Source organism: Rhizopus delemar, genomic scaffold (genome assembly GCF_000149305.1).
Source record: "Rhizopus delemar RA 99-880 supercont3.5 genomic scaffold, whole genome shotgun sequence".
NCBI classification, from domain to species: Eukaryota; Fungi; Mucoromycota; class Mucoromycetes; order Mucorales; family Rhizopodaceae; genus Rhizopus; species Rhizopus delemar.
This window is the reverse complement of record NW_027137831.1, coordinates 1,648,264-1,674,124: the sequence shown is the minus strand read 5'-3', so window position 1 is coordinate 1,674,124 and position 25,861 is coordinate 1,648,264. Positions and strand designations below refer to the sequence as shown.

Genomic DNA, 25,861 nt, shown 5'->3' with positions numbered 1-25,861 from the left:
AAGGCTTCAAAAGACCTTCACCCTATTTTTCATAGACCAATCAAACACACTGTATGAAATAAGCGGTTCTTTAAATTCTATTTATAAAAATACAAACACGTAAACAAGGTGTATTTTTTTCTCCTTTTTTTCAATAAACTTTAAAATGACCTACTTTGATACTCTTGCTCGATCCTATGTTGATGTTGATACCAGCAAAGGCGTAGATACCGAACAATTCTTGGAAGCTACTGAGGGACTTGTTAAGCTTTTTGGTAAAAATTAAAAAATAGTCATCTTGACTATTATTCTCATCTTGCTTGTATGGGTTTATATAGATTTACTCGGTTCTGCTGCCTTCTCTGTTGTTCAGAATGACATGAACGGTAATATTAAGGTAATTTAAAATAGTATATAAAAATAATTATAATTATATTAAAACATATAAAAAGAAAATCAGAGAGCGCTATTTGTCCAACCCTACTGCCAATAACACGCTTGAAGAATTAATGAAAAATGAATCTCCTGAGAAGAAAAGAGTGGCCACTGAGGGTCTTCTTTGGTTGACAAGGTAGGAAGGATTGAAAATATAAAAAAAGATGTATTATTGATCAACATATGAAGAGGTCTCGATTTTACTGCACAAGCTTTGCGTCGTAGTTTGGATAATCCTACAGAAGAATTGAATGCTTCTTTTACCAAATCCTATGAGCAAACACTCAGAAAGCACCATAGCATTGTTATTCGTCCTGTCTTTGGTGTAAGTTTTATTTTTATTTGACAACTATGATTTGACACCTTCTCTATTTTAATTAGCTTGCTATGAAGGCCTGTCCTTATCGTAAGGACTTTTACGAGAAAATTGGTGTCTTGGATGAAGATGGTTTAGCTCAAATGAGAGCATGGCTTGAAGCTCTTGAAAACATTATTTCTATCATTCAAAATGTATTTAAAGCCAATCCTGCATACATTAAGGGCATGTAAATAAAAAAAAGTGCATTTGATTTATATAAAAAAGAACTTCATTGTCCAGAGAGTCATTGTCTGTGGTACTCTAATAATGAGTGTTATTTGAAGACAATGATCATAAAGAGAGAAATAACTCCAACAAATTTAAGTTTTATTTAAAGAACAATATTTACAACAGATTTATAATGCATTTTGCTTTACTATTGCCCAATTCAATACCCCAAATATTAGAATCTGATTGAATTTCAATATCTTCTTGAGTCAAAAACGTTCTATTCAAAGTATCCTCTACCAATTCTGGCAACATATTTTCAAGTATATAAGCGTCTTCTATATCTGCAGACAAAATCACGGTCGAGTCACCAGCATGAAGAAGCCCAGATGTGCGTGGAGGCAGGTGTGCCATAAGGTCTGTATGGTTCGTAATTCGAATCACATTCACGTCCTGCGTAGAAAGTGTTTTCAAAAATGCCTTGTTGGCCACTCTAGGTGAGAAAATGGTACAAACGGTAATTGGTCTGTTTAATAAAAGTTTGGTATTTCTTAGAGAGGAAGCACAAAGACAAGCAGTAGCTATAAGATATGTTTTGTAAGTAAATCAATAGACAAAATAGGGTTATTACCTCCCCCAAGGGAATGTCCTATGATGACCACTCGGTAACGCGAAGGCATGGTTGCACAAAGTCGCATGAGCAATGTCACCACCTTCATTTCACACCGCCGCCAAGCTGTCAATGCACATTCCAATACCCAAGGCTCTTCATCATACAAGACGTCTGTCTCGGTCCAGGGAACGGATGACAACGAGACATGTTCAAATAGAGCTGGAGATGTTTTCATACCAGGGAAAACAACCAAAATCTCCTCTGCTTCATGATCCACAGCGACATATCCAGACCTTTCATCGGCCACTGTGCCTTCTTCTAGGAGAGAATGAAGACTACTAACAGTGTCATCGCTTTTATCGGGCGGAATATAATGAAAGGCAGAAGCAGCATGAGGTTGTATTTTGGTCAAACTGTCAAACACATCTCTTCTTTCCACGGCTGATGTCATCATGATACCTGAAGTATTTGTAGGAGACAAGTAATTGACATAGGATACAGGAAACATGACAGACACTTGTTCACGAATTGCACTTTCGATTGTTTCAAGTCTAAACGGAAAAGAGCAATCAACACATTGAATAGGCACCGTTCGATTGCTTTTTTTGGTGACGTCGGTCGAAGAACGAAGATATGGGAGCGATGGTAAGTGAGAAGGTAAAGAGAAGATCTGTAGCTCATGGCTGCAGTGAGCGATATGTCGACAGTATCTCTTGAGACGATCAAGGTAGGCGGTGGATATGAGATCATAAGGTGTATCAAACAAGAGATGCGTACTGTCCGATATCAGACTGGGCATATTAAGCAAGGTCTGTGGGATGTGACCTGCTGCCTGTATCAAAAGAGCCTTGGGTAACATGAATAGATTGTGGTGGATCATGTCGTGTGAATACTTTTTCCTTTGTTTACGTTGAACGAGACGCAAGAGTCTTTGGCCAATGGATCGAGATTGACTGGTACCAAAGACAGCCAAAAGAGCAGGATGAATATAGGCAAGGATATCATGCGAAGAGAGCGAAAGGACCTTTTCGAGCGAGTCATGCACTACCTGCTCTTCATTTAATTGCTGAATGAGCCAACCAAATTGTTGCACGGTGAGTTTGAATGATTTGGAATGCCTCGCGTCTGGGTTTGTGCCCAGAACGACTTGCGATTTTTTAGGTTCATAGTGGACATAGACTTTATGGTCAAATGAAGAAAGGCGTAAGTTGGATTTTGTGGTTGAGAAAGATAGGGGATTCGGTTGAAGTACATTGATTGGCCCATGATGATGGTATTTGGCTACTGCAGTGGTCAGAGTGACTGCAACCCCCTCTTTTGCATAGACATCTTGATTAATGCTAGTTGATGTTCTCTGGAGTTGTGATTCTTTAGATTTGCTTGATAAGAGTGATTTAACGCCCTTGAAGAAGCCAAATGAAGAAACTGATAAACGATGTTTTTTCTCCATCCCCTTTATTTTATTTATTTTATGTTTGACAAAAGAAAAAGAAATGTGCTTCAATTCAAATAGTACAATTTAAAAAAAATGATGTTTGTGTAATATTTTTGTTTTTGTCCATAAGCTTGTTGTAGGTTAGTCAAGTTGCATTGTGTTGAATGAACACTTATTATTTTAGCTATAAATTTTCTTTTTTCTTACATAATAACCAACTTTTAATAACAAATAAACATATAAAAGGGGAGAGTAAAATGATTATTTTCAAGGTACATACAGTATTTTCAATCTCAATTGGTCAACATTTTGAACTCAATTGATCGGATTTTTGAGTTCCTTCAACCACCACACCTCAATGAATATTGGTTTATCAATTATCTTATTCGCAGTTACATACTTTTTACTGACAACAATATATAAAATATTGTCCTCTTCATCAATCAACATTTCTCAATACCTTTTTGTTCAAAGAAGCGCTCTTGAATGTGCTAATGAACCATTGGCCAGTATCCCAGATCGCAGACAAAATGAAATTTGACGTTTGATGTTTCAAGTTTGCTAATTGGATCAAACATCAGACTCATGTTAATGAGTGGTATGTCACCACTGCTTTCCATATGTCCAAAGAGGCATTGAAAGCTTGTTTACTGCCGAAGAAGTCGCGATGCTTCATATCTGAGTACAGTAAAGCAAAAACGGTGAAGCAAACAATGAGCCAGTATCAGAAGGCTTATCTTCTGGTGAGGCATCTGAATCAAACAAAGCTACTATTAAAAAAAGGAAATTAATAAATACTTTGCTTGTTATTCTAATCCTAACTTGGTAACTTTTTTCTTCACAAAGAAACTCATAAACATGAAATCGATGACATAAAAAAGGAAAGGGATCTTAGCCTTATTAGTTTTCAGGAATCAACATTAAAATTTCTCTCCTATTTTATGTTTTAAATACCCGAGAATTATAGTTCATGTTGTACAATCAACACTATCCAAGTGGATTAAAAAAGGACTTTTATATATAAATCCGTGGAGTTTTATTCTAAGCAGCCTTTTATAACCAAATGATTCATGAGCACAGGATTTCTAATGAAAATCCTATCACTTGCGGATTATTTTGTAGGAAAAAAAAGTTAAGCTCAAAGAATGATATAAAAAAAATATTCAATTTCCATGAGTTTGCTTCATTGAAGTAAAGACATATACATCTAAACAAGTTATCACTCCTTAATCATATTTCTCTTTTTTGTTTGCATTGTTTTTCGTTGTCTCACCATTAGACTGTATGCAATTTATCAAACAAAGTTGCTGCATCCAAAACGTCGGAATAGTCAACCGCTAAATACATGCCTTCTAATAAGGCAGCTGTGACCTATCCAAGAGCTATGCTGTAGTAAAAAAAAAAACTGAGTTTTTGGTATGACAAACGTTTAACTTACATTGTGCAGAATGAAAGTGTCAAGTGTGAAGTACAATCTAAAGTGCCCACAAACAGAGAAAGAGTTGTGCCTCTTTAGCAACGAATGGCTGCTAACTAGGACGTCTTCTTTTGTACCTGCCACTGTCAATATTAAGAATACCTTTAATGTACACAAATAAAATTTGATAAATTCAGGGTACAATCATTGGACTCATTCAACGTTACCGGCTAGATTATGTCAATGACAGGACATGTAATAATGAGACAATACAGCAAGATGATTAGCTCAGGAACATAAAGTAAGCTTGTACAGGTTATCGATTACGATTATTAAAAAGATGAATGTAAAAAATCAAATTGACAATGTAGAGGCCAAAAGAAGAATAAATTTAATATATTAATGACAAATATTTGATCTAAGAACAGGGAAGGATAATTTTAGTTGTATTTCATTTCAGATTCCCAAAATCCAACAGTGGGGAAAGCAGAAGCGAATTGGGAGACATTAGCTCGTAAATGTTGAATGGATTGGATACTTGATCCATCATTCACATGTGTTTTAAAGTCAGACAACTTCTTTCCGTCCACCTTCTTCTTTTCTTCAACTGTAATCTCAACAGCACGGTCAATAAAGTCAGCAATCTTGACAAAGTCATCTTCCTTTAAGCCACGACTGGTCATGGCTGGTGTACCGATACGAAGGCCACCAGGAATAAGAGCACTCTTGTCTCCAGGTACAGTATTCTTATTGGCTGCAATGTTAACTAATTCCAACACACGCTCAACACGGGCACCGTCTACACCCTTGGATTTCAAGTCAACCAACAACAAATGATTGTCAGTACCACCAGAGACAAGATCATAATTTAATTGAAGGAAACGTTCGGCAAAAGCAGCATTATTCTTCAAGACTTGTGTTTGATATTCTTTAAATAAGGGAGATTTCACTTGTTTTAAGGCGACAGATAAAGCACTGATTGTGTGGTTATGAGGACCTCCTTGATGGCCTGGGAAGACAGATTGATTGATAGGGTTCTCGAGATCATAAAAGGTTTCTAAGAAAGTTGAGTAAGAGAAAGATTAATCCAGATAATTACCTTTTCCCTTTTTATCAACACTACGAAGTCCCTTTCTGAAGAAGATCATTGCACCACGAGGACCACGAAGAGATTTATGTGTAGTTGTGGTAACAATATCAGCATGCTCAAATGGACCAGGCAAGACATCAGCAGCAATCAAACCTATGTATTATTTTTATAAGTTTGAATCAAAACAAAATCATAATTGACTTACCAGAGATGTGAGCAATATCAGCCATAAGATAAGCACCACATTTATCAGCAATCTAGAAAGAATAAGTATTTAAAACAATCAATTCATTTCATTTACCTGTCTCATTCTAGCATAATCAATATTACGAGCGTAAGCACTCGCACCAGCAACAATAATCTTAGGTCTATAAAGCATTGAATTTTGTTCTAATGTGTCATAATCAATTCTACCAGTAGATTCATCTAATCGATAAGGTAAAGTTTCAAAATAAGCAGAAACGCTTGAAATCTTTTTGGATGGAATTTGATAACCGTGTGATAAACTAGGATGAAGTTAAGTCATCACTTTCATCTTTCCATCTCTTACTTACTGTCCACCATGAGGAAGATCAAGACCCATGATACGTTCATGAGGTTTCAAGAGTGCGCCATAAACATACAAGTTGGCAGGAGCACCCGATAATGGTTGAACATTAACACCCCACTGATCCTCCTTAAGATCGAATGCTTCTAATGCTCGCTTGCGACACAAGTTTTCTGACATGTCAATAAATTCATTACCACCGTAATATCTAATCACTGTTATTCTTGAAAATATTCCAAAAAAATATATATATATTCACATTACCTTGCTCCAGGATAACCTTCAGAATACTTGTTTTGCATAATACTTCCAAGTGCATCCATTACAGCTCTTGATGTAAAATTCTATTGATTTCTTTTTAGAGATCGTTCTATTTTATTCCTAATGATTCAATCTGTTTTACCTCAGAAGGAATAAGAACAATGCTTTCCTTTTGTCTCTTCTTTTCCTTTTCAATGATATCAAACATTTCAGGATCCATTTTTTCAAGTCTTTCATTCAGGAACTAGTAATGAATTTAATAAGTATTCATTAAAACTATCCATTATTTACCTCTTGTTGTCCAGCTGGAAATACATAACCACGCTATATTCATATTTTAATATCAATTGATGAACAAGAATACCGTTTTTTTATATATCTTTTTTTACAGAAATTTGTGTAATTGGTTTAGTCAAACAGAGTGTTGTACGTCTTGCAGCAGATAAAGTTCGAATCATGTTTTATAAAGAAGAAAGAATAAACAAAATGTGAAAAGCGAAAAAAAAAAAATAAACAAAAAGATGTGCGGAAGATGAAGGGAGCATTGAATCCTAAAAGAGGTAATCTTTCTTCCACCGAGTCAGTCCACCGCGTCAAAAAAAAAAAGAAAAAAAAAAAGTACATCCCTAAAAGATTACTATTTATGGTAAACAAGATCTTTTTGGGTAAAGCGATCTTCTTTTTGATGAGTGGAAAAGAAGATGCTTGTTTTATAAAAATCAAGGGTCCCCTTCTCTGTAAAATAATTAAATTTTGTTCAACAGCTGTCATTTTAAATTCTGGCCTTCACACACGCATTGAATACGTTAATAAATTCCTCGCTGTTTATCCATCGTCATCATGATCCTCTTTACAGTTTATTTTTGGCTAATCTTTTATTATTTATATTAGACTTGTCAGTAAAAGATTTTATTCAAGCCTCAAAATATCTTTTCTGATCAAATATATACCATGTTTGTATCACTTTTATCTTTTTTTTTTTCAATTTGATTAAATCAAACAAACTAAAGCGTTGAACTTTTGATCAATGGCTTACATGTAAAGTTTGAACTCTTTTTATCAACCAATTGGACAAATACACACTTTCTGAAATTAATCGTACTGGCCTTTACAGAAGCAAAGCAGAAGAATAGAATAATTAGAAGCTTAAATCATTTAAACTGTTATAAACAATGCACTCAATAAGCTTATAATAATAACTGTGTATTCTATTATGATTAACAAGTTGGACTGTGTGAGAGATATGAAATTTGTAGGGAAGAATATTCTTTTTTTTTGTTTTCCTGATCTATGCTTTTATATCTACACTGATTTTTATTACTTTCATAATTTATAATTCTTGAGCAAGATAACCACGGTTCTTGGGATCATTGTAATATTCTAATATACAGTTAATAAAGCATGATTACGCTCCTTTCCTTTGTAACTTACTGATATCTTCTTTTCTTAATGGTGCAGCTAATTTGGGAAGTTGTGCAAATTTCTCTGGGTGAATCAATGATCTTAAGCCAAGTGCATTATAATAACGTGTCACAATCTTTCCTCCTGCCTTTTCAACAGCTTCAATTGCCTTTTGTGATGCTCTGGATACCTCAATTTGAATAGGAATATTAAAGCTTTCGGCTCCCTTTAAAACAAGAATGAGTTACATGTGCTAAAATATATATAATGACAACTTACAACACTCAATAACTTGACTCCATCTTCAATCTTGTGTATACAACGACTATCTAACAAATGTTTCATGGTGATGGGTTGAGAAGGATCAATACGACCTGTTTCAATCCAATGTTGAAGTTTATCCAAGTTGACTTCTTGATATTCTTTTCCATGACTAGCATGAAGTATGAGCAAACACAATAATAATAAAAAAGAAGAGCATTGCTTACATATTGTTAAAACCACGTTTGGGTAAACTTCTAACTAAAGGGGTTTGACCACCTTCAAACCAAGGAACAGGACGTCCATTACCTGCTCTTGCCTTTTGACCCTTATGACCACGTCCTGCTGTCTTTCCTTTACCAGAACCTGGACCACGACCTACACGAGTGCGCTAAAATGATACAATGAGCAAGTCATTTTATTATAAATGTCTCATTATTTACTTGAGATACAGCCCCAGCATTGTCTGAAATGTGAGCGAGATCAACAGGAGTCTTGGGTTTTTGAATAGTTGAGAGTGCACGTGAAGCAATAGATGTAGTGGGTAAACGAGTTGTCAACAGTGATCGAAGCATGACTAAAAAAATGTTTTGCAAGGGGAGCAAGGGAGGAGAGAAGGACAAATTTTTATATAAAGCAGTCAAGATTCAATCTCCGGAGTTGACCCCGCAAGACAACAAGTTGACATCTCGTAAGAGCATATGAATACAATATTCATCAAACAAAAAGCACCATTAAAAAGAAGGCTTAACACTTGTAGAATAACTTTTACCGACAGTTGCTTTGTCTTTAAGAGGAAATTGCCCTTTGCAAACATCGGACTATGATCCTTGTATTCTATAAAAAGAAAAGCAGAAACAGACGAATTGTGGTGTGCGCATCACATTATGACTATGGTGAGCACCCTTCTTTCGCTTTTCATCCTTCTCTTTTTCTGGCCTCAACTGCAGACTCAACTAGCTAAAGCTAGAAAAGAAATAAAACGACCCAAAGAACAAAATGCAACCTTTCGCAAGTAGTTTAATCGTACTATCCACACTTAGAGTCCTACAATGAAATCTTCAATCACGGTTTCTGCTCCACCTGCTGTCTTGAATGGTCGGGATCCAAAATTTCTTCAATTGTGAACAAAACTATGCTTCATAATCATGATGGATAAGAATAGCAATTAAATTTCAGTCAATGTAATGAATGTAAAGGGCTCGGCTACTGTTGATGTGTAGACGCCAAAGTCTGGCATATAACTGGCTTGTTGAGAGGCGACGTTGGACAAGTACATAAATATTTAAAATTTTGTTTGGCTGCAGTAGGCTAAACGTACGAGAAGCAATAGCTTGGTTTGGAAGAGGGTGTTCACGTTTAGGCTCTACAATCTTAGGCGTAGAAGTGGCCTTTATATCGGTTGGAGGAGGGCGTTTCTTAGTAGGTTGTAGTTATCTTTGTGACATGACTATAACCTTCTCGATCCTGGCAACCTACTTGGCCCACATTATGAGAGTCTTGGCCATGAAGAAAAGCTAAATGTTCCCTTCAACACCTCCACTAAACGACCCATTTGAGCCATTCATCATAACAGACGTCCACCTGGACTTTTATTAAATAAATAAAACATCTTAGTTATCATTTTAATTCAGCGCATGATTATTGTGAATTATTTAAGGCGAACAAAAAAGGAGAGATTGATTAGGTACGGCAGCAGTCTGAACAAGCTTTTTTATTTGGTTTAAATAATTAAATTTTTTATGCATAAAATAACATTAATATTCACACACGATTCTGTGCAATAAAGTCGAATGACGAAATGCCGGTTTTACGCAAGTGTAAAAGCACACCTTCCTCTTCTTTCATTATCATTGTTTTGTAAAAATAATGTCAAACTTTACACCTGCTATACCATCTAAACTAGAGACGTTCATCTTGGTTTTACCTGGAATAAACAAAGAAGCTCATACGTTGTCAGAGCAGCTAATTTTAAAAAACAATAAGGATTTCGACATCTTTATCAATGACAAAAAGTTCCACAACCACTTTGTTCATCATCTCTTAGCAGCTTATTCCTTTGGTGCCAACAAAGAAAAATTGCAAGAAATATTTGAAATTCATGCAAAAACGCAGCGCCCTATTCCTTCTTCTATTCGAAAGATCACAAGAGAGAACTATAAAGAGTTTCTAAATCAGGCTGATGCTTATACTGATTTTCAATTTTTCTTTCAGTCAGAGATTGATGCATATGGAATGGTAGACACAGTGCGACGTTGGGTCTGGCACGGTGATTTCCTTGCTCGTGCATTTGCTGGGCTCCTGCATCCGTTGATTCATATAGGACATGGTCTTGAATTTGGAGTCTCAAGTATTGTGGCTGAAGGCTTGTCTTTACTTGCCTGTACAGAGGCAAGCTACAGCAAAATAATTCCTAACCTTCCTGAGCTTCAAGTAGGTTCTTTAATCCCCGTTCAAGTTCAGTCCTATGCAAATAACTCAGGCTCTTCAGAAAAAGGATGGGTGAATCAATGGATCAGCAAACTCTCAGAAACAGTGTCTAATTTGGAAATAAGTGATCCGATGGCATTATCAACTACAGCTACGGTAGCTGAAAAGTATGATGATGACATAGACAGTCATCTATCCACTATTCCTCCCTGTCTACGTGAGAGTAAGCTGCTTGAAATGTTTATAAAAATAAAGCAAGATTCTGTCTTTAATGGAATCGTCTCTCATGAGGAGGAGGACGAATTCTACAAGATATTTTCCAACCCACACGCCGTATCAAGGATAAAATATTATATTCAACTTTGGCACATGGAACAAGGACAAAAGGACACTCAATCCAAATTTAAAGACCTTCATCTCTTTAGTGCCCTTCTCCTTGGAGCTACTGGTTTTCGTAAGGATTATCCTGAGGTGATCAAGCTTGACTTCTTTTTGATGCATGCACTCACATCATCAGAATTCATTCATCAGTACCTTGCTCGTATCACTCCCTCTGAATCAACAATCTTCTTGCTTGGTCAACTTGCTTCACTTATTGTGGCCTATATTGCTTCTAATCGACCTGCTCTTCATGTTGAAAGCTTACTCAGATATGAATCGCCCTTGGATGAAGTCAACATCAATAATCCTTGGACTGTGTTATTTGAAAAGTCGCTTGATTGTAAAGAGGTGCATGTCATCAAGTCGGTCCGTTCGTGTGCAGTCGGTCAAGTCATACATGGGCACCATCCAGATGCTTGTTTTAGTGATATTTGGCTAAAGGTGGCAAAGATGTGCGTTGATGTGAACGGTAACTGGACCTATGGTGTTGGGTTCGATGATGAATGGAAATAAACTGTATTTACCTAATCAATCTATCCTATAACAACAAAAATACATGTAATTTATGCGGTCATGATTTTTTAAAATGTATTTGTCATTGACTAAAATAAGCCAAGTCGTTTCGCAAAAACTGGATTTTCGGCTTATAGAAAGAGATATTGTCGTAATGATCATTTTCGCTTCAACGTGAAGACTAACCTAAATTAAGCATTTGTATAGAGCACACTAATGGATATGATGTGGCAAGCATCGATAATTCTACTAGTTCTTCAGTCAAGCAAATGAGAAAAGGGGGTGAGTGTAGACACCGAGAAAAGGAGCAACCAGAATCAGTTAATATTTTTTTTGAAAGCTCAACAATTAAGCGAGGCTAATGAGACATGAAAGATATCTCTTTTACTCGTTATAAAGGTTCAGAAATGTTGTCACTATCACTCAAAGACAAACAGACAGCTACATCTCCCTTTTGTGGATATTGTGCAGAAGCCACTTGGTTATTTCCCTCATTTTGTAAATCCTCAGCCTTTTGGCTATCAATTAGCATTTTTTCGGCTTCTTCTTCATCTTGACTATCGACACTGATTCCTTCAAACTCCTCCGGTGGCACATAATCAGTATCGTCAATGTCATCAATCTCGATATCACCGTAGTTATCGAGTGGCTGTTCTGTAGAAGGATTGGTAGAGGTGAAACCTCAAACATTGGAGACTGTAAGAACAATGGTAGCATTATTTGATGCAAAGGTATTGAGATCGGTTTCCTTTTCCTATTGTCAGAAAGCCAATCCAATGTCAGAAATATTTCTAATCTTTCACTTAATTAAAATAACACTATTCAAATCAGTGAGGAACTCCCAGAATGAAAAGATAATCTCTGATAGACATACAAAAGAGCAAATGAAAAGTTGTCATAATCTTAATTATAGATGGTACTTGCTAAAGTACCTGAACATTACAAGGATGCTTACAATAGAAGGCATCAAGCCACACACTTAATAAGATATAAATACCTGATTTCATTCAGAATAATTTTTACTTAAACTGAAATAAAGATCAGTCTCAAACAGTACGCAAACAGTTGCTCGATCTTTGTTTCTAACTTTTCCTAAATTATTTTTACCACTATACAACAGAAGATAGAGTCTGACCGTTCCAAACGGCGGATATGAATTTTGTTTCGAGTCCTCTGCGACTATTTCTTCTTTGTTTTAGAAGTTATGAGATTCTTTTGTTACCCTTTCTTTTTTGTGGATTTTGGTATGCTAAAATTGCATCTCTCCTGGCGACTTTATCTTCACAATTTTTACAAGAACAAATCATTTTGAAAGTTGTTCGAGAAAAGTAGAAAAGAATGACTTGAGCAACAAAAAGAAGTTCTTTAAAAAATATGACTCTATTTTGATCTCTGTTGCTGCACTTATTTTCCTTATTATATATTGTATAGCTAGGCTTAATAACATCAGAAAACTAGTACTTAGTATGTACGTTTTTTTTTTTTTTTTTTTTTTTTTTTTTTTTGCTAAAAATAATTTTCTTCTAAACAGTTAACAGCCAATATTTGCAAATTCCTAATAAAATAAAACACAATCAAATACACACTCTATCACATCCCCTTCTACTTCTTTCGCTATTATCACCCCCTCTCAAAAATAAAAGAAATAATACAGCAAGCAACGGATGAGGCATTGGTAAGAATCTTAGTAGACGAGGAGCTAAAAAATCCTTTATAAGGACAAGGGCAAAAAAGGAAAAAAGAAAGTGAATGAGTAAGGAGGGAAAGACGTGTCATAGACATCAGTGTGTTGGGTGCTGACGAAGTTGGCAGGATCTTTTTATGTGAAGTAGGTAGCTTGGTTCATAGAGGATGCAAGCGGCTGGTTAAATCTACTGGATATTTATCCCTGGGGTCTATACATAATCAAGGATGCGTTCTGTACTGTACTTTTATGGTGGGGCAAGGTCATACGATGCTAAATATTCAAGGCCAAAAGGCCAGAATGAATAAAGAAGTTGGCAGAAGCATTGTAAATAGGAGCACTGGATCGCCGCAAGGTGACGCAGATTCAATGGAGGAATGCTTTGCGAGCAATTTATACTTTACAGTCAATAGGTTCATTGATGAGATCAAAAAATTGCACGGAATTGGTGCAAAATGATTTACACAAATTTTCCACTTTTTTTTGTTTTTCTTTCTTTTTTTTTTGTGGATGAAAGTTTTAATGTTTATTAAAACTCATCAAAGAGTATAAGGGTTAAGAGCGATGCAGGTGTATTAAACAGTGACTTGTCGCGAAAATACAGAAGATACTAGCATAAAGAATTGTAAGCAGATGATTACAACAATTTCTTCTGGATTTGATTGATGACAATCTTCTCCAAAACAGGAGTCTATTCAAAGAATTGTTGCCAGTGGGCTTTCCATATGAATCAAATGACTGTAGCAAAAAAATCATAGATTGTAAACTTGTCATCGTAGACACAATTTTCCCACCATATTGTTCACAATGAAATTTAATTTTGAGAAATAGTGTCAGTTTATTTTTGGATAAGGGCTGTATTTAATTGGTACTATCTGCTATTGTATTTTAAGAATTTAAGCCAACATTTTCGGAAAGTGTGCAAATTAAGAGTGGAATGACTATAATGGATTTGTCGTTCATTTAAATTTACTCTTTATTTCCTTTTCAGTTGATTTTGAAAGCATCACCGCGCAAATCTCTCTTTTTTCTTCTTCTTTTCTCCTCCGTTTTTCCTTTCTTTTCCTTTCTTCTTTATAAAGTTCTTTTTCCTTACAAGCAAAGTCTTTCTTTTTCTTTCTCTTCAATGAATGAAGATTACAAAGACATAGATGCAGGTATTAAGCATCTCGATCTCGATTCACCCTCCAGCAATCCCTTTCGACTCAGTCGCAAATACACCGAGGCAGATATGAGCGATTTTGATTTCTCAAATCAATCCTCTTCTTCTCAACCAAACGAGACTCCCAAAACTACAAAAAGAGTTAGTTTGATCGGGCAAGATATAACGGATAACGGTGAAAAGTATTTAATGATGGAACCAGTTGATTTAAATCGATTTAGAAAATGGATGGTTGGGTTTTGTATTGTAAATTTTGATTTAGAAATTGGACAAGGTTAGTGTGGATTTCATTATGTATGTTGCAAATCATTGATATCCCTCCTTAGCTTTAGATTACGTTTATCCTCCAATGGATCTTTCTGTCGATGAACAAAAAAATATGTAAGGAGTACTTGATTTTTTTTTTCTTCCCTCTAATTTTGTTTTCATAGTTGTTTTTCTGCATTTCCTGATTCCAACGTGTTTGAAGTAGGAGATCAAGTATTTAGTATAAGAGTAAAAGCAAGCACATCCAAGTTTGCTGTTTCTGGTAAATACAGAGTTGTCATAATGATTCAATATGTTTATTATTTTTAAAGGTCCTACAGCAGATGCAGGGTTTCTTTATGGTTATGTTTTCTTTAGACAGAAAAAGGATTCCAGTATAAGAAGAGGTTATTTTCAGGTAACGATCATAATAAATGACGCCACGTTCTATGATTTACACAACATACAGAAATCGTTAGTACTGTTATCACAACATCCATTTGTTGGATTATTTTCAAGAATTGTTTCGATACTTGGTCCGGCCTTTTTTGATACTGGACAACCCATGTTAGAAGCAGCTTGTATGAATATTGTACAGTGGTAAAGTAACGAAAAAAAAGATATTTATAATCAAGTGCTAATATTAGTGATAGGGCATATCCAGAAGAGGGTAAAATACTGGATTTACCTTTTTTAGGAAGATTACTACAAGTGGAATTGCCTACTTCTTTAAAGCCACAATTATTAGAAACAACACCATTTGATATGAACAAATTACAACCTGATTTACAGGTAAAAAATAAAGAAAATAGAAGAGATAGAGGATTAATATGCTGCGAAGATTATGGCATCACTTCCAATAGGAGGACTTTATCATCATTTCAAAGATATTTTAAAGGATTTATGGCTATTGTGGGAATTGATGCTATTAGCTGAACCCATTGTGATTATTGCACCGGATCCAAGTGTTTGTAGTGAAGCAGTCGTTTCTTTGGTAGACATCATTAATCCCGTAAGTAAATAGGATTAAATACAGAGAGTGTGTGTTAATTTGCTGATAGATTCCTTATTGTGGGGATTATAGACCTTATTTTACCATACAAGATTCAGATTTCAAATCATTTGTAACAAAAAATAAGCCATTGTCAAGCCTTGTTTTAGGTGTCACCAATCCATTTTTTAATACAGCAGTTGAACATTGGCCAAATATAGTTAGAGTAGGTCGGCAACAATTAAGGTACGATAAATAAATTAATTGTATAAATATCTAATATAGCTTAATAGAAAACCAGATGGCACACTAATTCATAAACATTATTCTACCAAATCAAAGCCAGGCCTTGGTACAAAATCTAATGTGTTATTCAATTTTGTACAAGTAAAGTACATGGCTTGTTATGTTTAACATATGCTTATTATTAACCATACTAGGGTGTTACATCGAGAAGAAAAACCGTTATTTCTAAAGATAGAGAATTGATTAAAATGTTAACAGAAGCTAATGTAAGAGGATACCCACCTGGTAAGCTAATCAATAGTTTTTCTAGATTCATATATTTATGTTGCTATAGATTGGGTGCTAAATAATATATTAAGAAGGCATTTTGTGGATTTAACAGAAAAATTTCTTGTTCCACTTAACAGATATTTTAGTACTCTTATTCCTGTTAACCCGTAAATATCTGTTAATAGTGTATACACATAAACTAATAATGATAATATCTAGATGTGAACCATCAAGGTTAAAACCTTTTCAAACAGATCAATTTATGAAATCCCTTAAGGAACATGGACCACAGCTGCCTTTCAAATCAACATTTAAAACACGTACATCCACCACAGATCCAACAAAAGAACTTTATTCACAATTTTTGAAATGTGGTAATTTTGCTACTTGGCTACAACAAAGAACAGCAAAAGCAGAAATAGAAATGGATAAAAGAAAACATCAATTACTGTGTAATTAACGTGTGTATATCCCCCCTCATAGATTGTATAGTATTTTGTAAATAGAATGATTAAAGATTATTTTTTGTTGTAAAAAAAAAAAAAAAAAAAAAAAAAAAAAAAAGAGAGAGAGGAAAGTAAAAAGCTTAAATTTAAAGCTAAGCCGTATAAATAGTAAAGGAAAAAAAAAAAGACGCGATTCCCAAAAACAGTTTTTCTTTTAAAACAAAAAAATGAATAATTCGTTATCGTTTTCTTACGACATTGTTGAAAAGTAATTATAAGAGTCTCTTTTATTGAATTGTTTTAACATCAGTGTAGCTTTTGTACACCCGATTCACTTGATGCCTCTGTCAACTACATTAATTTATTATTAACGAGCTATGGATATCCTGTACCGGTCGTCGTTAATTCATCCGAACCAGAGGACCACTGTAAAACTATTAATTGTATTTATGCACTCATTAACGATAGAAAAGTACGAGTATCACATACACACAGAAAAAAGATATTAAAGCTGTGATTTAGAAAGACATGCAAGAACGACAACGATTATTGGAAAAAATTGATCAGCTACATAAAGATCAAGAAGAATTACGGACTTCTTTAGTGAATCACAAAAGAGAATATACACTTCAAGACAAGAAAATAATAGAACTTAGCTCTAAACTAGAGTAATCAAGCGGATGCTTTTATTTCTTTTGTTTTTAATCAACATTTTGTAGATCGAGTGAAAAAGAATGTAAAAGACAACAAACTCATAATACACGTTTAAAAGAAGAAGTAACAAAAGCAAAGAATAATATGCAATATATGAAGACTCAATACATGGTAAATATAATCAATTTCATACAAAGCATATGTGTATTGATGTGCTTGTTAGCATGAAACAAAAAGACATGAACAAGATATGTCCAAAGTTCAAGAGAGATTGTTAAAGTTAATGAACAGCCACTTGAAGACAAATATAGCATCACTTGACATGAATTCTCATTTTGCAACTACAACGGATTATGCAGCAGATAACGATGAAGTGATTCAAGTAATAATCATGTTTATATATGTGTGTGCAATAGTGAATAATCTTGTACTTAGGTACGATCGATGTATACTGATTTATTATTAAAATCAACTGATAGAGAAAGAGAGGCAAAGAAGGAAAGTGAGGATTTAAGGATAGCACTGGTGCAACTCTATACAGGCGTGAGACGTTTAATGGAAGATAGAATAAAGCAGTTTGATCAGCATTCTAGAAAAAAGTCATATAAAGAAACAGCACGGTTTAATCTGCCGATGGATTGTGGAGCAAAGGAAGCTTTAAAAGAGGTAGAGAATCTGCTGGCCAGGTTAAAAGAGGAATGGGATTACCAAATATCAAATATATCAAATGAAGAGAGTGAAGAACAGTTGCAAGAAAAAGATAAACTTATTCAGTCATTAGAGAGTACAATGGAAGACCTACTTCAGAATATAGGTATTTTATATTACTGTTTCAAATCATTTTATTCACCGTTTACAAAAAGAGACAATGAAGATTGAATATGATGGAAAAATACAAGTCTATGAGAAATATGAAAAAGGTGGTTTCTTTGATACAATTATACCTGAACCTCAACCGGTAGAACTGTCAGAGTAAAGTAACAACAAAAATAGCAAATCAAATTTGTACAATCTGACATTTTATTCTTAGCTCTGAAAGTTCTGTTACTGATTTCCAACTTGGAAATGTATCAAAATATAAATCGCTGAGGAAGAAAGCGATGAGAGAACGTCGTAAGATAACAGAGGCAGCTGAAGAATTGGGAAAACAAAGAGCACAATTAAATGTAAATTAATTTTATGCTTTGTATATTAAACTCATCATCACGAATCAAAATAGGCTGAACTTTGGGCTATCAAAGAAATGAAATATGAATTGCAAAAGAGAGAAATATTAGAAGAACATAGTCCGTAAGTATAAAAAACAAGCAGAAAACATCAAACTCAATTTGTCTAAACAGCTCTCCTTCCTCCATTATCCATATTGAACAACCATCCCATACTGAGCCTCAAAGGACTTATAAACGATTTCGACCTTCATCATTAGGAGCACCCTCTGGTCGATAAATGTTTTTTTTACCCCAATTATTACCCTTTATCTTTAGTTTAATAAAACATGCGAGTGTAATTGTTCTTGTTACGAAATGTGTATTTATTTAGATTCATTTGCAACACATCCTCATGCTGATTTGTTTAACGAAGACGACGAGCTTCACGTTCAGATTCCAAGAGACAGAGAATATCGTTTTCACGAACAGGACCCTTGACGTTACGAATGATAGAACGGTTGGTGTCATCCATGAATTCAACACGGACTTGAGTAACACCACCACGAGAACCAGTACGGCCGAGAACCTTTGTAACTCTAGCGAGCTTAACGGGAGTCTTTGTGTCCTACAAGAAACTAATAGTGTTAATGAAACTGAAGTATACAATTTATGTATAAACGAAAAAAAATAAAAGGGATAACGAGAATCTTATCATCCACAGAAGAACAGTGGTTATTCATCCAATGTGCATATCATCCATCACTCTTTATCTCCTCCCTATTTTTCTTTGCTTCATGCAATTACATACCATATCGAAAAGGATCTATAAGAAAAGGGAAGGGGATTTCTTTATTATCACTTCAACTTTTGGTTTACATGGCGCACAAAGAGGATGTGAGAGTTAGGCCAAACAGTGGAACAGTTCATAAAGTCCGGACCGGACTTTTTAATATATGCGAATAGTAATTCATTTTCAGCGTTACTCATTGCATTTTATACAATGTTCGTATCACAACAGTTCTAAATTTATAAAAAGGCAAGATTGATACTTCTATGAAATTTCATAATATTTGTTGGGTTTGTTTATTTGGATTACATTTGACTTTAAAGGAGTGCAATAAAACTTTCCAATATTTTCAAAATAGGTCAGCTGAAACTAAGATCAATTTATAGAACTGAAGATGCATTTTGCGTTGGTACTTTAAGCTACTAGCTTAACGAATATATGCTATAAATCAGAAGCTTCATATATGTGTCGTTTTCGGTTATAATTACATTATAGCTTCCTTTATTTTGTAAACTACATCCTAATTCTATAAATCACTTCCTCTTTTTTTTTCTCACTTTATTTCCATGTTCAACGCCCAATCACCATATATAATGCATAATATGCCCGAAGTCAAAGCTAATGTCATTTTTGGATTAAATATCGTATTTCTTTCTTTTTAGAATTCTATATTTAAACAATTGATATTTGTGATGCATATTCTTTTTTTCTTTTTTTTTTGCCCTACAGGTGTAAGTTATGCTTCAAAGTTCACTTTTTTAAACATAGAAAGGATCAAAGAAGAAAAAACAGAGAAAAAGATATAAAGACTATAAAAATGAAGTTCATAACTGCTAAGATATCAACCAAACAAATATATACATATATATGAAGCAGATTGATATGATGCAATCAGTAGTACACAGCGTTAATCAAATTGATAAAATGAGACAGATCAATACAAAATTAAACAAGAATAATATTATAAAGCAATATTTGAAAAAATGTAAAATAATGAGGCAGGAAATGTTGAATAAATTATGTTCATTGCGTCTGTATAAGATGAGGTTTTAAAAATAATAATGCTCTTTGTTTGTATATTTATCATTTTATAGCTAAAGTAAACACACATAACGGTAAACAAAAAATCTACTTAATGCTCACAAGAGTTGTCTATACATTTGCTTATCGTGTCTGATTTTTTTTGTACACTTTACATGCATAGGAAGAATGTTATCAAAATTGTGTTATTGTTTTTATTTAATAAAAGGCTTCCTTAATCAACAAAGGTTATTTTTTATTTGCCTAAATCATATTAGGTACATAACTACAATAACACATTATGGGCCTTATACGATAAAAATAAACGCTAAACTAATTCTTTAAAAAAATTCAAGTCCAACGTTGATAGCTTTTGTGGAAATAATTGTATCTCGCTTTTTATTTAAATCCCTAATATTTTTGTTGTTTGTCTGAAACGACTTAAATATTAAAAGCTGTCTAATGTTTTACTACACGAGAACACTGGAATAATCCTTCTGATATTAAAAAGCTAAGTTAAAATAAATATAAAGTTTATACCTAAAAAAATTGTATATTTCAAAAAGAGGGCTATTAATTTGACTATAGACATAGGGAATGCACTTCTAAAAATAAATATTGCGTTTAATTGTCGCTTTCCTGTATATATTGTATTATAAAGTCGCATTCTTACAAACTTTATAATACAATGTATACAAGAAAGCGACAATTAAACGCGATATTTATTCTTGAAAAAAATGCAAGTGTGCGTGCTCTACGTAAGTAAAAATGGAGGTGTTTAAAATTTCACGAGAAATTTATGCAGATTGGTATACAAGTGATAGATAAATTTTTTTGGTGTATGGGGATTTTATTCGGATGCCACATTTTTAGCTGGTCATCATAAGAAACACTTTTTAATAACAAGACTTAAACTTACGAACAGGTGATCAGAAAATGACCATGAAGACTGGAACAAGTGCTACCAGACGAGCGATTAATCAGCAGAAAGAACTTGCCCACTTAGGTAAGGGGCTTTTTGCCAGAGTAAGTAATCTTTTTCGAATCTTGTAGAATCCACCAAAAAAAAATGACAAGATGATTTTTAGCTATAGCTTTTATTCTAAAATAAATTTCTTAGAATTTCTAGATTCAGTACTAGAGTAAAATTCTTGTAAAAAAAAAAATAGATAGTAAAAAAACTATGTCTAGCATAGTCAACTCACTTTGTTGTTTATCAACTTAAAGAAGCTTCATTCTTGACTTTTCATTACTTTATATATATATATATATATGTATGTATGTTTGCTTTGACCCGCTTAATGATTATAAGAAACCAAGATCCCAAAGTATTTTGAAGTGATAACCAAAGCTGTTATACCTGTCGAAGTTCTTTTTTTTTGTATTTGTATATGTTTCTCTTTGAAAATATCTTTTCTTTTTCCTTTGATTTTCTACTAAAATTATTTAAAGTCGTATGTGAGTAATAGAATATAATATAGTGAAAGATTGGCATTTCTTATAACGAAAAGCAAGCTTTTTTAATGGGCCAATCTGCAAGAAAAATACAGAGCCTGTTATTGAATGCACTGTGATGGTTAGAATATAGCCTTAGCAACCTGAAATCCCCGAGAAAACATACATGGTACAACAGTGCCTTTTAAAAACAATAAGTTAACAAGTTACCAAAGGAGAAAGAAGTCTTATGACCCAACGTCATTTAGCGAACTTGAACAACTGAAAATTCATATCACTTTTTTTTTTATTTTATTTTAATCAATGGACACCAAATATCTAATATAAGACATAGATTTTAGTCTTTCACAGCTAGAGACTTTCCGTGCGTTACTAAGAGTTGGTTTAAAATAATTGATCTATAAAAGAGTTTTTAAAAAAATTCGATAGCACTAAAAAAAGATCTAATATGCACTGGCTAGGGTGTTCACACCTAGCTTTTTTATATCCATTAGTGTATATTTTATATTTGTTTTTTTTTCTCTAATTATACATGCAATATTCAAGCAAAGTATTCAAGCTATATCAAGTGATAAGTTTTTGTCCATTTAAAGTCATTGGATTCAGAATCAGGTTTATTATTGACATACTGTCTGCATCATCACTGTCAAATTCTGCATCGGAAGCTCCTCTTGATAGCTGCATATTTATAGTTGGAATGATAGATTCGATAGCATTATTTCAAGATGAGGAGAATTAATTAGCATTTGCGAATGCAGTTATTAAATAATGAGGAAGGAGATTGGAGCGAAGATCGAAAGCAGATTTTTTCAACATATTAGAATCACAATTGTCACGAGCCGTCTTCAACTTGACATTAGCAGTATGAGCTAAAATCTTGGCATATTTCTGAAAGGTAAATAATTTGCTAAGATATTTAATAAATGATTCAAATTGATTGATACAAGTAGGAATGTTGACTTCAAACTGAGAAATTATTACAAACAGATTATTTTTAACGTATCTTACTGTAAAAAAATAGATTTTTGAATCAAATACTTGCATGATCCTAATATGGATGCAGTTACTATTATTCAACAATATGATATGAGCTGGAAGTATTTGTTTTCCCTCACGAGTAAGCCTTTCTTTTTATCATTATATACATTTGCTTCAGATGACTTATCGAGACACACCTCTATATCACTCAAATCGAATTCTTGATCATTGAATTCATGGATAAACCTATTGTCTACCTTAAAACCGACTATGTTTAAACAACTAACACCATATACATACATATTTTTATTAGTAAAGTCGCCATGTACTGACTAAATCAGTTTTTTAAGAATAGACATCGGAATTGAACACGTATATTTACCTTCCACAAGCCTCTTTAAGAACGTTTTTAAATACTCTCCACTTTTGAGCACCCACGGAGAATCTCAATTGTGGATCTTTAGCTTTGACTAGCAATTGCGTTGGATGAGATGACATTATGATGTATATATAACCTAGTTAAGTTTTCTGTCATTCAAAATATTAAGATTATTCTTACATTTTTCAAAAGAGATAGAATTTACTTGATCATGGCATGATTAAATATAAAAATAGTTATTCTATCAAATAACAGTATAATTGAAAATAGGATTAGAAAAGGATTCACATTTAAAAGATTGTTTTAAAAAAATATTTAAATATAATGACATAAAAAAATTAAACGATTTACAGTACTTATCAGTGATCATGTAGGTTGATTTATCAGCATCAGTACCATTTTCCCTCTATTTGCTTGATAAAATATTTTTTGTGCGTACAGCATTTTGCTGATAGCCAATAATATAATTAACAAAAGAATATAGATCACTTTATCCACACGAGCATTTTAGTGCGAGCAAATTAATACAGATTCAGCTGATTATGATATGATTCAATATAGTCGGTAGGAATAAAAGTGCGCCTTTTGCCAAGTATTAACCCATAACTGTTTTTTGTTCGTAGCAATAACTAAAAAGAAGAAAGATTTTCCTAGAACTGACAACATAATCACAGCATATACTTGTACTCTCTTCATCGAAGAATTAATAACTATGATACCTAATCTTATGAGCTTTTCCCATGTTGTTTTCATATTCCAATAGCACAATCATACATTGATTATTTCAAAAATATTTTACAGATAACGGATATCTCAATACGGCTATAATAAATCATTATGTTTTTACTGAAAAATAATTAAAGTGTCTTTTTTTCAACCCTTTTTAAGTGTTATAAAGGCATCAATTGACGTGTTTACCAATTATGTTTGTTGTAAAAACAAAAATAAAGTTTCGAGGTCAAACCTAAGATGAACCATCTTTTCATGGTAGAGAACTTGTTGACAACGAATTTAGCTAGTGTTATTAATATCAATTTACTTCTTTTATTACATGATTTGCTGTCAAAGGGAGAGAAGAGAAACATGTGTTTCATTTTGGTGTAATTATGACTTGATCTCAGCAAATCATTGTTTTACTAAACAAGGAAAAACCCCTACAGAAGGGAGTCTTCTGTATTAACAATAAAGCTAGCTACAACATTTTGTGAAAGAACACATTTTCTCAATTCGGTATATTATAATGTCAATGATTGTGATTTACCTAGAAGACAATTTAATATATGCATCTTCACACGAAAACAATTAGAAATAAAAATGAAAACTGTTTACTTTTGATATTGAACAGACAATCACAAATATAAAAGTTAGACTGTTCGGTAGCTGGTAATTGGTTTTCTTTATATCTAAATTGTCGAGAGATATGGAATATATAAGTAAGCTTAACGTTTAGAATGCTTACGAGGAAATATGGAATTTTGTCATAAATCAGAATATTGAAGAAATGCTGTTACTGTAATAATATCCAAGCAGTTTTTACAAATCATGGAATTGTAACAATGTCTTTGTGCAACTGACCTACAACCTATATAAGCATTTAAATCTATTTATTTTCAAATGTGAAATTTATGTCGCCAGCTAGATCTCACAACCAAAGCTTCATTCTATGATATTATTGAAAATTCCTCGCTTATTGTTTCATATCGACTTGCACACAAGCAATTTACATAGTGAAATAATTGAATGAAAATCATAATGATTGAATTTTAAATGATTAAAAAATTAATCATGTTGTCCTTCTGTCTTGATAACAAAATTTGCAGCCATGTTTCTACAGCTTGCTCCAGAAGACAGTAATTTAAAAACTCAAATCACTAGAGGAGAAAAAGAATTTACAAAAATTCGTAATAACCTACTCTAGATATATTATTTCCATTATTTAACAATATCTTCTAAAGATGCATCGAATAAGCGTAAAAAAAAGTAAAAACATAATCCTAGGGGTCCTTTGAAATTTTGACTAAACTTCATGAAGAGTCATTATCGTTATTTATGTGCTACAATTACTTTGGAACCTGCTAAGGCTGGTAAGACTATATTTTTCTTCGTAAGTCACATATTTTTAACAGCCGACAACACGACTAAACGCTTGAAAATTTTGGTAGAATTCTTTTTTATCATTCAGAACTACTCTTCAATGACTACTCATCTTAAAGAACGTTCAACTGTAAATTTATAAAATGAATCCAACTTTGCTCGTTAATAACTGATATTTACTTTAAAATAGAATGAATACGATTTACCTTATGAAGAAGAACTTCTACGAAATCCATTTTCACTTCATTCTTGGTTAAAATATATTGATTACAAACGCAATGGTAGCTTTGAAGAACTCTGTTCTGTTTTTGAACGCGCGATTCAAGAATTACCCAGATCTTACAAGTTGTGGAAACAATATCTTGACATTCGACGTGAAAAGTTGAAAGGTTTAAATGCAGTTAAACAGCAAGATCAATATAATGACGTTGTTTCCTTATATGAACGTTCACTTGTTTTACTTCATAAGGTAAACAACAAAATAAAAAAAAAGAAGGATGTTAACATGTTTGCGCAGATGCCTCGTATTTGGTTAGATTATCTTTCTTTATTAACCACCTTACCCATCATTACCAAAACACGACGTGCCTTTGATGAGGCCTTGCGTGCTCTTCCTGTGACTCAACACAACCGAATATGGGAACTTTACTTACAGTTTGCTAAGGCGGCAAGTGGCCAAACAGCCATTACAATCTATAAACGTTATTTAAAAGTATGGTAAACAAATAATCATAAAAAAGATGCATTTACACTAAATCATACTAGCTTGAACCTTCATTTATTGAAAAATACATTGAAAATTTGATTAAGCTTGAACAATATGATGAGGCAGCTGTTCAAATGGTATATATTTTCAATGACAATAAATTCAAATCAACACGTGGAAAATCCAATTATCAGCTTTGGCAAGATTTATGTGAATTAGCAGTAGAACATTGTGAGGATATTAAGAGTATTCAAGTGGAACCTATCATTCGAAGCGGTATTCAACGTTTTACGGATCAAGTGGTGG

At 33.4% G+C, this 25,861-nt stretch overlaps 12 protein-coding genes across 12 annotated transcripts in view; 6 read left to right on the top strand and 6 right to left on the bottom strand.

Moving 5' to 3' along the window:
• Positions 1 to 145: 145 nt before the first annotated feature.
• Positions 146 to 963, top strand: RO3G_07401 (uncharacterized protein; the record flags this gene model as incomplete). Its single annotated transcript, XM_067661991.1, has 5 exons — positions 146 to 254; positions 318 to 376; positions 432 to 550; positions 640 to 739; positions 796 to 963. 5 exons carry the CDS (start codon positions 146 to 148, stop codon positions 961 to 963), a joined length of 555 nt encoding a protein of 184 aa, XP_067518092.1.
• A 344-nt stretch (positions 964 to 1,307) lies between these two features.
• Positions 1,308 to 3,003, bottom strand: RO3G_07400 (uncharacterized protein; the record flags this gene model as incomplete). Its single annotated transcript, XM_067661990.1, has 2 exons — positions 1,308 to 1,393; positions 1,572 to 3,003. The coding sequence occupies 2 exons, from the start codon at positions 3,001 to 3,003 to the stop codon at positions 1,308 to 1,310; spliced, it is 1,518 nt and encodes a 505-aa protein (XP_067518091.1).
• A 1,842-nt stretch (positions 3,004 to 4,845) lies between these two features.
• Positions 4,846 to 6,761, bottom strand: RO3G_07399 (uncharacterized protein; the record flags this gene model as incomplete). The annotated part of the gene is made up of 9 exons (XM_067661989.1): positions 4,846 to 5,462; positions 5,505 to 5,648; positions 5,701 to 5,752; positions 5,797 to 6,001; positions 6,050 to 6,250; positions 6,307 to 6,386; positions 6,446 to 6,547; positions 6,595 to 6,627; positions 6,693 to 6,761. 9 exons carry the CDS (start codon positions 6,759 to 6,761, stop codon positions 4,846 to 4,848), a joined length of 1,503 nt encoding a protein of 500 aa, XP_067518090.1.
• Positions 6,762 to 7,633: 872 nt separating this feature from the next.
• Positions 7,634 to 8,540, bottom strand: RO3G_07398 (mitochondrial 54S ribosomal protein uL15m; the record flags this gene model as incomplete). The annotated part of the gene is made up of 5 exons (XM_067661988.1): positions 7,634 to 7,683; positions 7,735 to 7,930; positions 7,984 to 8,137; positions 8,193 to 8,356; positions 8,409 to 8,540. The coding sequence occupies 5 exons, from the start codon at positions 8,538 to 8,540 to the stop codon at positions 7,634 to 7,636; spliced, it is 696 nt and encodes a 231-aa protein (XP_067518089.1).
• Positions 8,541 to 9,834: 1,294 nt separating this feature from the next.
• On the top strand, positions 9,835 to 11,289 carry RO3G_07397 (uncharacterized protein; the record flags this gene model as incomplete). The annotated part of the gene is made up of 1 exon (XM_067661987.1): positions 9,835 to 11,289. One exon carries the CDS (start codon positions 9,835 to 9,837, stop codon positions 11,287 to 11,289), a length of 1,455 nt encoding a protein of 484 aa, XP_067518088.1.
• Positions 11,290 to 11,680: 391 nt separating this feature from the next.
• On the bottom strand, positions 11,681 to 12,256 carry RO3G_07396 (uncharacterized protein; the record flags this gene model as incomplete). Its single annotated transcript, XM_067661986.1, has 2 exons — positions 11,681 to 11,938; positions 12,245 to 12,256. The coding sequence occupies 2 exons, from the start codon at positions 12,254 to 12,256 to the stop codon at positions 11,681 to 11,683; spliced, it is 270 nt and encodes an 89-aa protein (XP_067518087.1).
• Positions 12,257 to 14,484: 2,228 nt separating this feature from the next.
• Positions 14,485 to 16,399, top strand: RO3G_07395 (uncharacterized protein; the record flags this gene model as incomplete). The annotated part of the gene is made up of 12 exons (XM_067661985.1): positions 14,485 to 14,516; positions 14,567 to 14,664; positions 14,714 to 14,799; positions 14,851 to 14,981; positions 15,035 to 15,173; positions 15,280 to 15,393; positions 15,443 to 15,505; positions 15,658 to 15,759; positions 15,813 to 15,903; positions 15,953 to 16,055; positions 16,108 to 16,262; positions 16,395 to 16,399. 12 exons carry the CDS (start codon positions 14,485 to 14,487, stop codon positions 16,397 to 16,399), a joined length of 1,119 nt encoding a protein of 372 aa, XP_067518086.1.
• Positions 16,400 to 17,856: 1,457 nt separating this feature from the next.
• On the top strand, positions 17,857 to 18,163 carry RO3G_07394 (uncharacterized protein; the record flags this gene model as incomplete). Its single annotated transcript, XM_067661984.1, has 2 exons — positions 17,857 to 17,960; positions 18,019 to 18,163. 2 exons carry the CDS (start codon positions 17,857 to 17,859, stop codon positions 18,161 to 18,163), a joined length of 249 nt encoding a protein of 82 aa, XP_067518085.1.
• Positions 18,164 to 18,560: 397 nt separating this feature from the next.
• Positions 18,561 to 18,947, bottom strand: RO3G_07393 (40S ribosomal protein eS28; the record flags this gene model as incomplete). The annotated part of the gene is made up of 2 exons (XM_067661983.1): positions 18,561 to 18,761; positions 18,945 to 18,947. 2 exons carry the CDS (start codon positions 18,945 to 18,947, stop codon positions 18,561 to 18,563), a joined length of 204 nt encoding a protein of 67 aa, XP_067518084.1.
• Positions 18,948 to 20,680: 1,733 nt separating this feature from the next.
• Positions 20,681 to 21,072, top strand: RO3G_07392 (uncharacterized protein; the record flags this gene model as incomplete). Its single annotated transcript, XM_067661982.1, has 3 exons — positions 20,681 to 20,705; positions 20,869 to 20,969; positions 21,064 to 21,072. The coding sequence occupies 3 exons, from the start codon at positions 20,681 to 20,683 to the stop codon at positions 21,070 to 21,072; spliced, it is 135 nt and encodes a 44-aa protein (XP_067518083.1).
• A 1,061-nt stretch (positions 21,073 to 22,133) lies between these two features.
• On the bottom strand, positions 22,134 to 22,874 carry RO3G_07391 (uncharacterized protein; the record flags this gene model as incomplete). Its single annotated transcript, XM_067661981.1, has 3 exons — positions 22,134 to 22,286; positions 22,544 to 22,658; positions 22,759 to 22,874. 3 exons carry the CDS (start codon positions 22,872 to 22,874, stop codon positions 22,134 to 22,136), a joined length of 384 nt encoding a protein of 127 aa, XP_067518082.1.
• Positions 22,875 to 24,781: 1,907 nt separating this feature from the next.
• RO3G_07390 (uncharacterized protein) overlaps positions 24,782 to 25,861 on the top strand; it is a gene marked incomplete at both ends in the record, with an annotated part of 2,440 nt that continues 1,360 nt past the window's right edge. Inside the window, 4 exons of the mRNA XM_067661980.1 lie at positions 24,782 to 24,859; positions 25,040 to 25,318; positions 25,367 to 25,561; positions 25,615 to 25,776. Coding sequence (XP_067518081.1) covers positions 24,782 to 24,859; positions 25,040 to 25,318; positions 25,367 to 25,561; positions 25,615 to 25,776 — 714 coding nt within the window. The remainder of the gene's footprint in view (positions 24,860 to 25,039; positions 25,319 to 25,366; positions 25,562 to 25,614; positions 25,777 to 25,861) is intronic.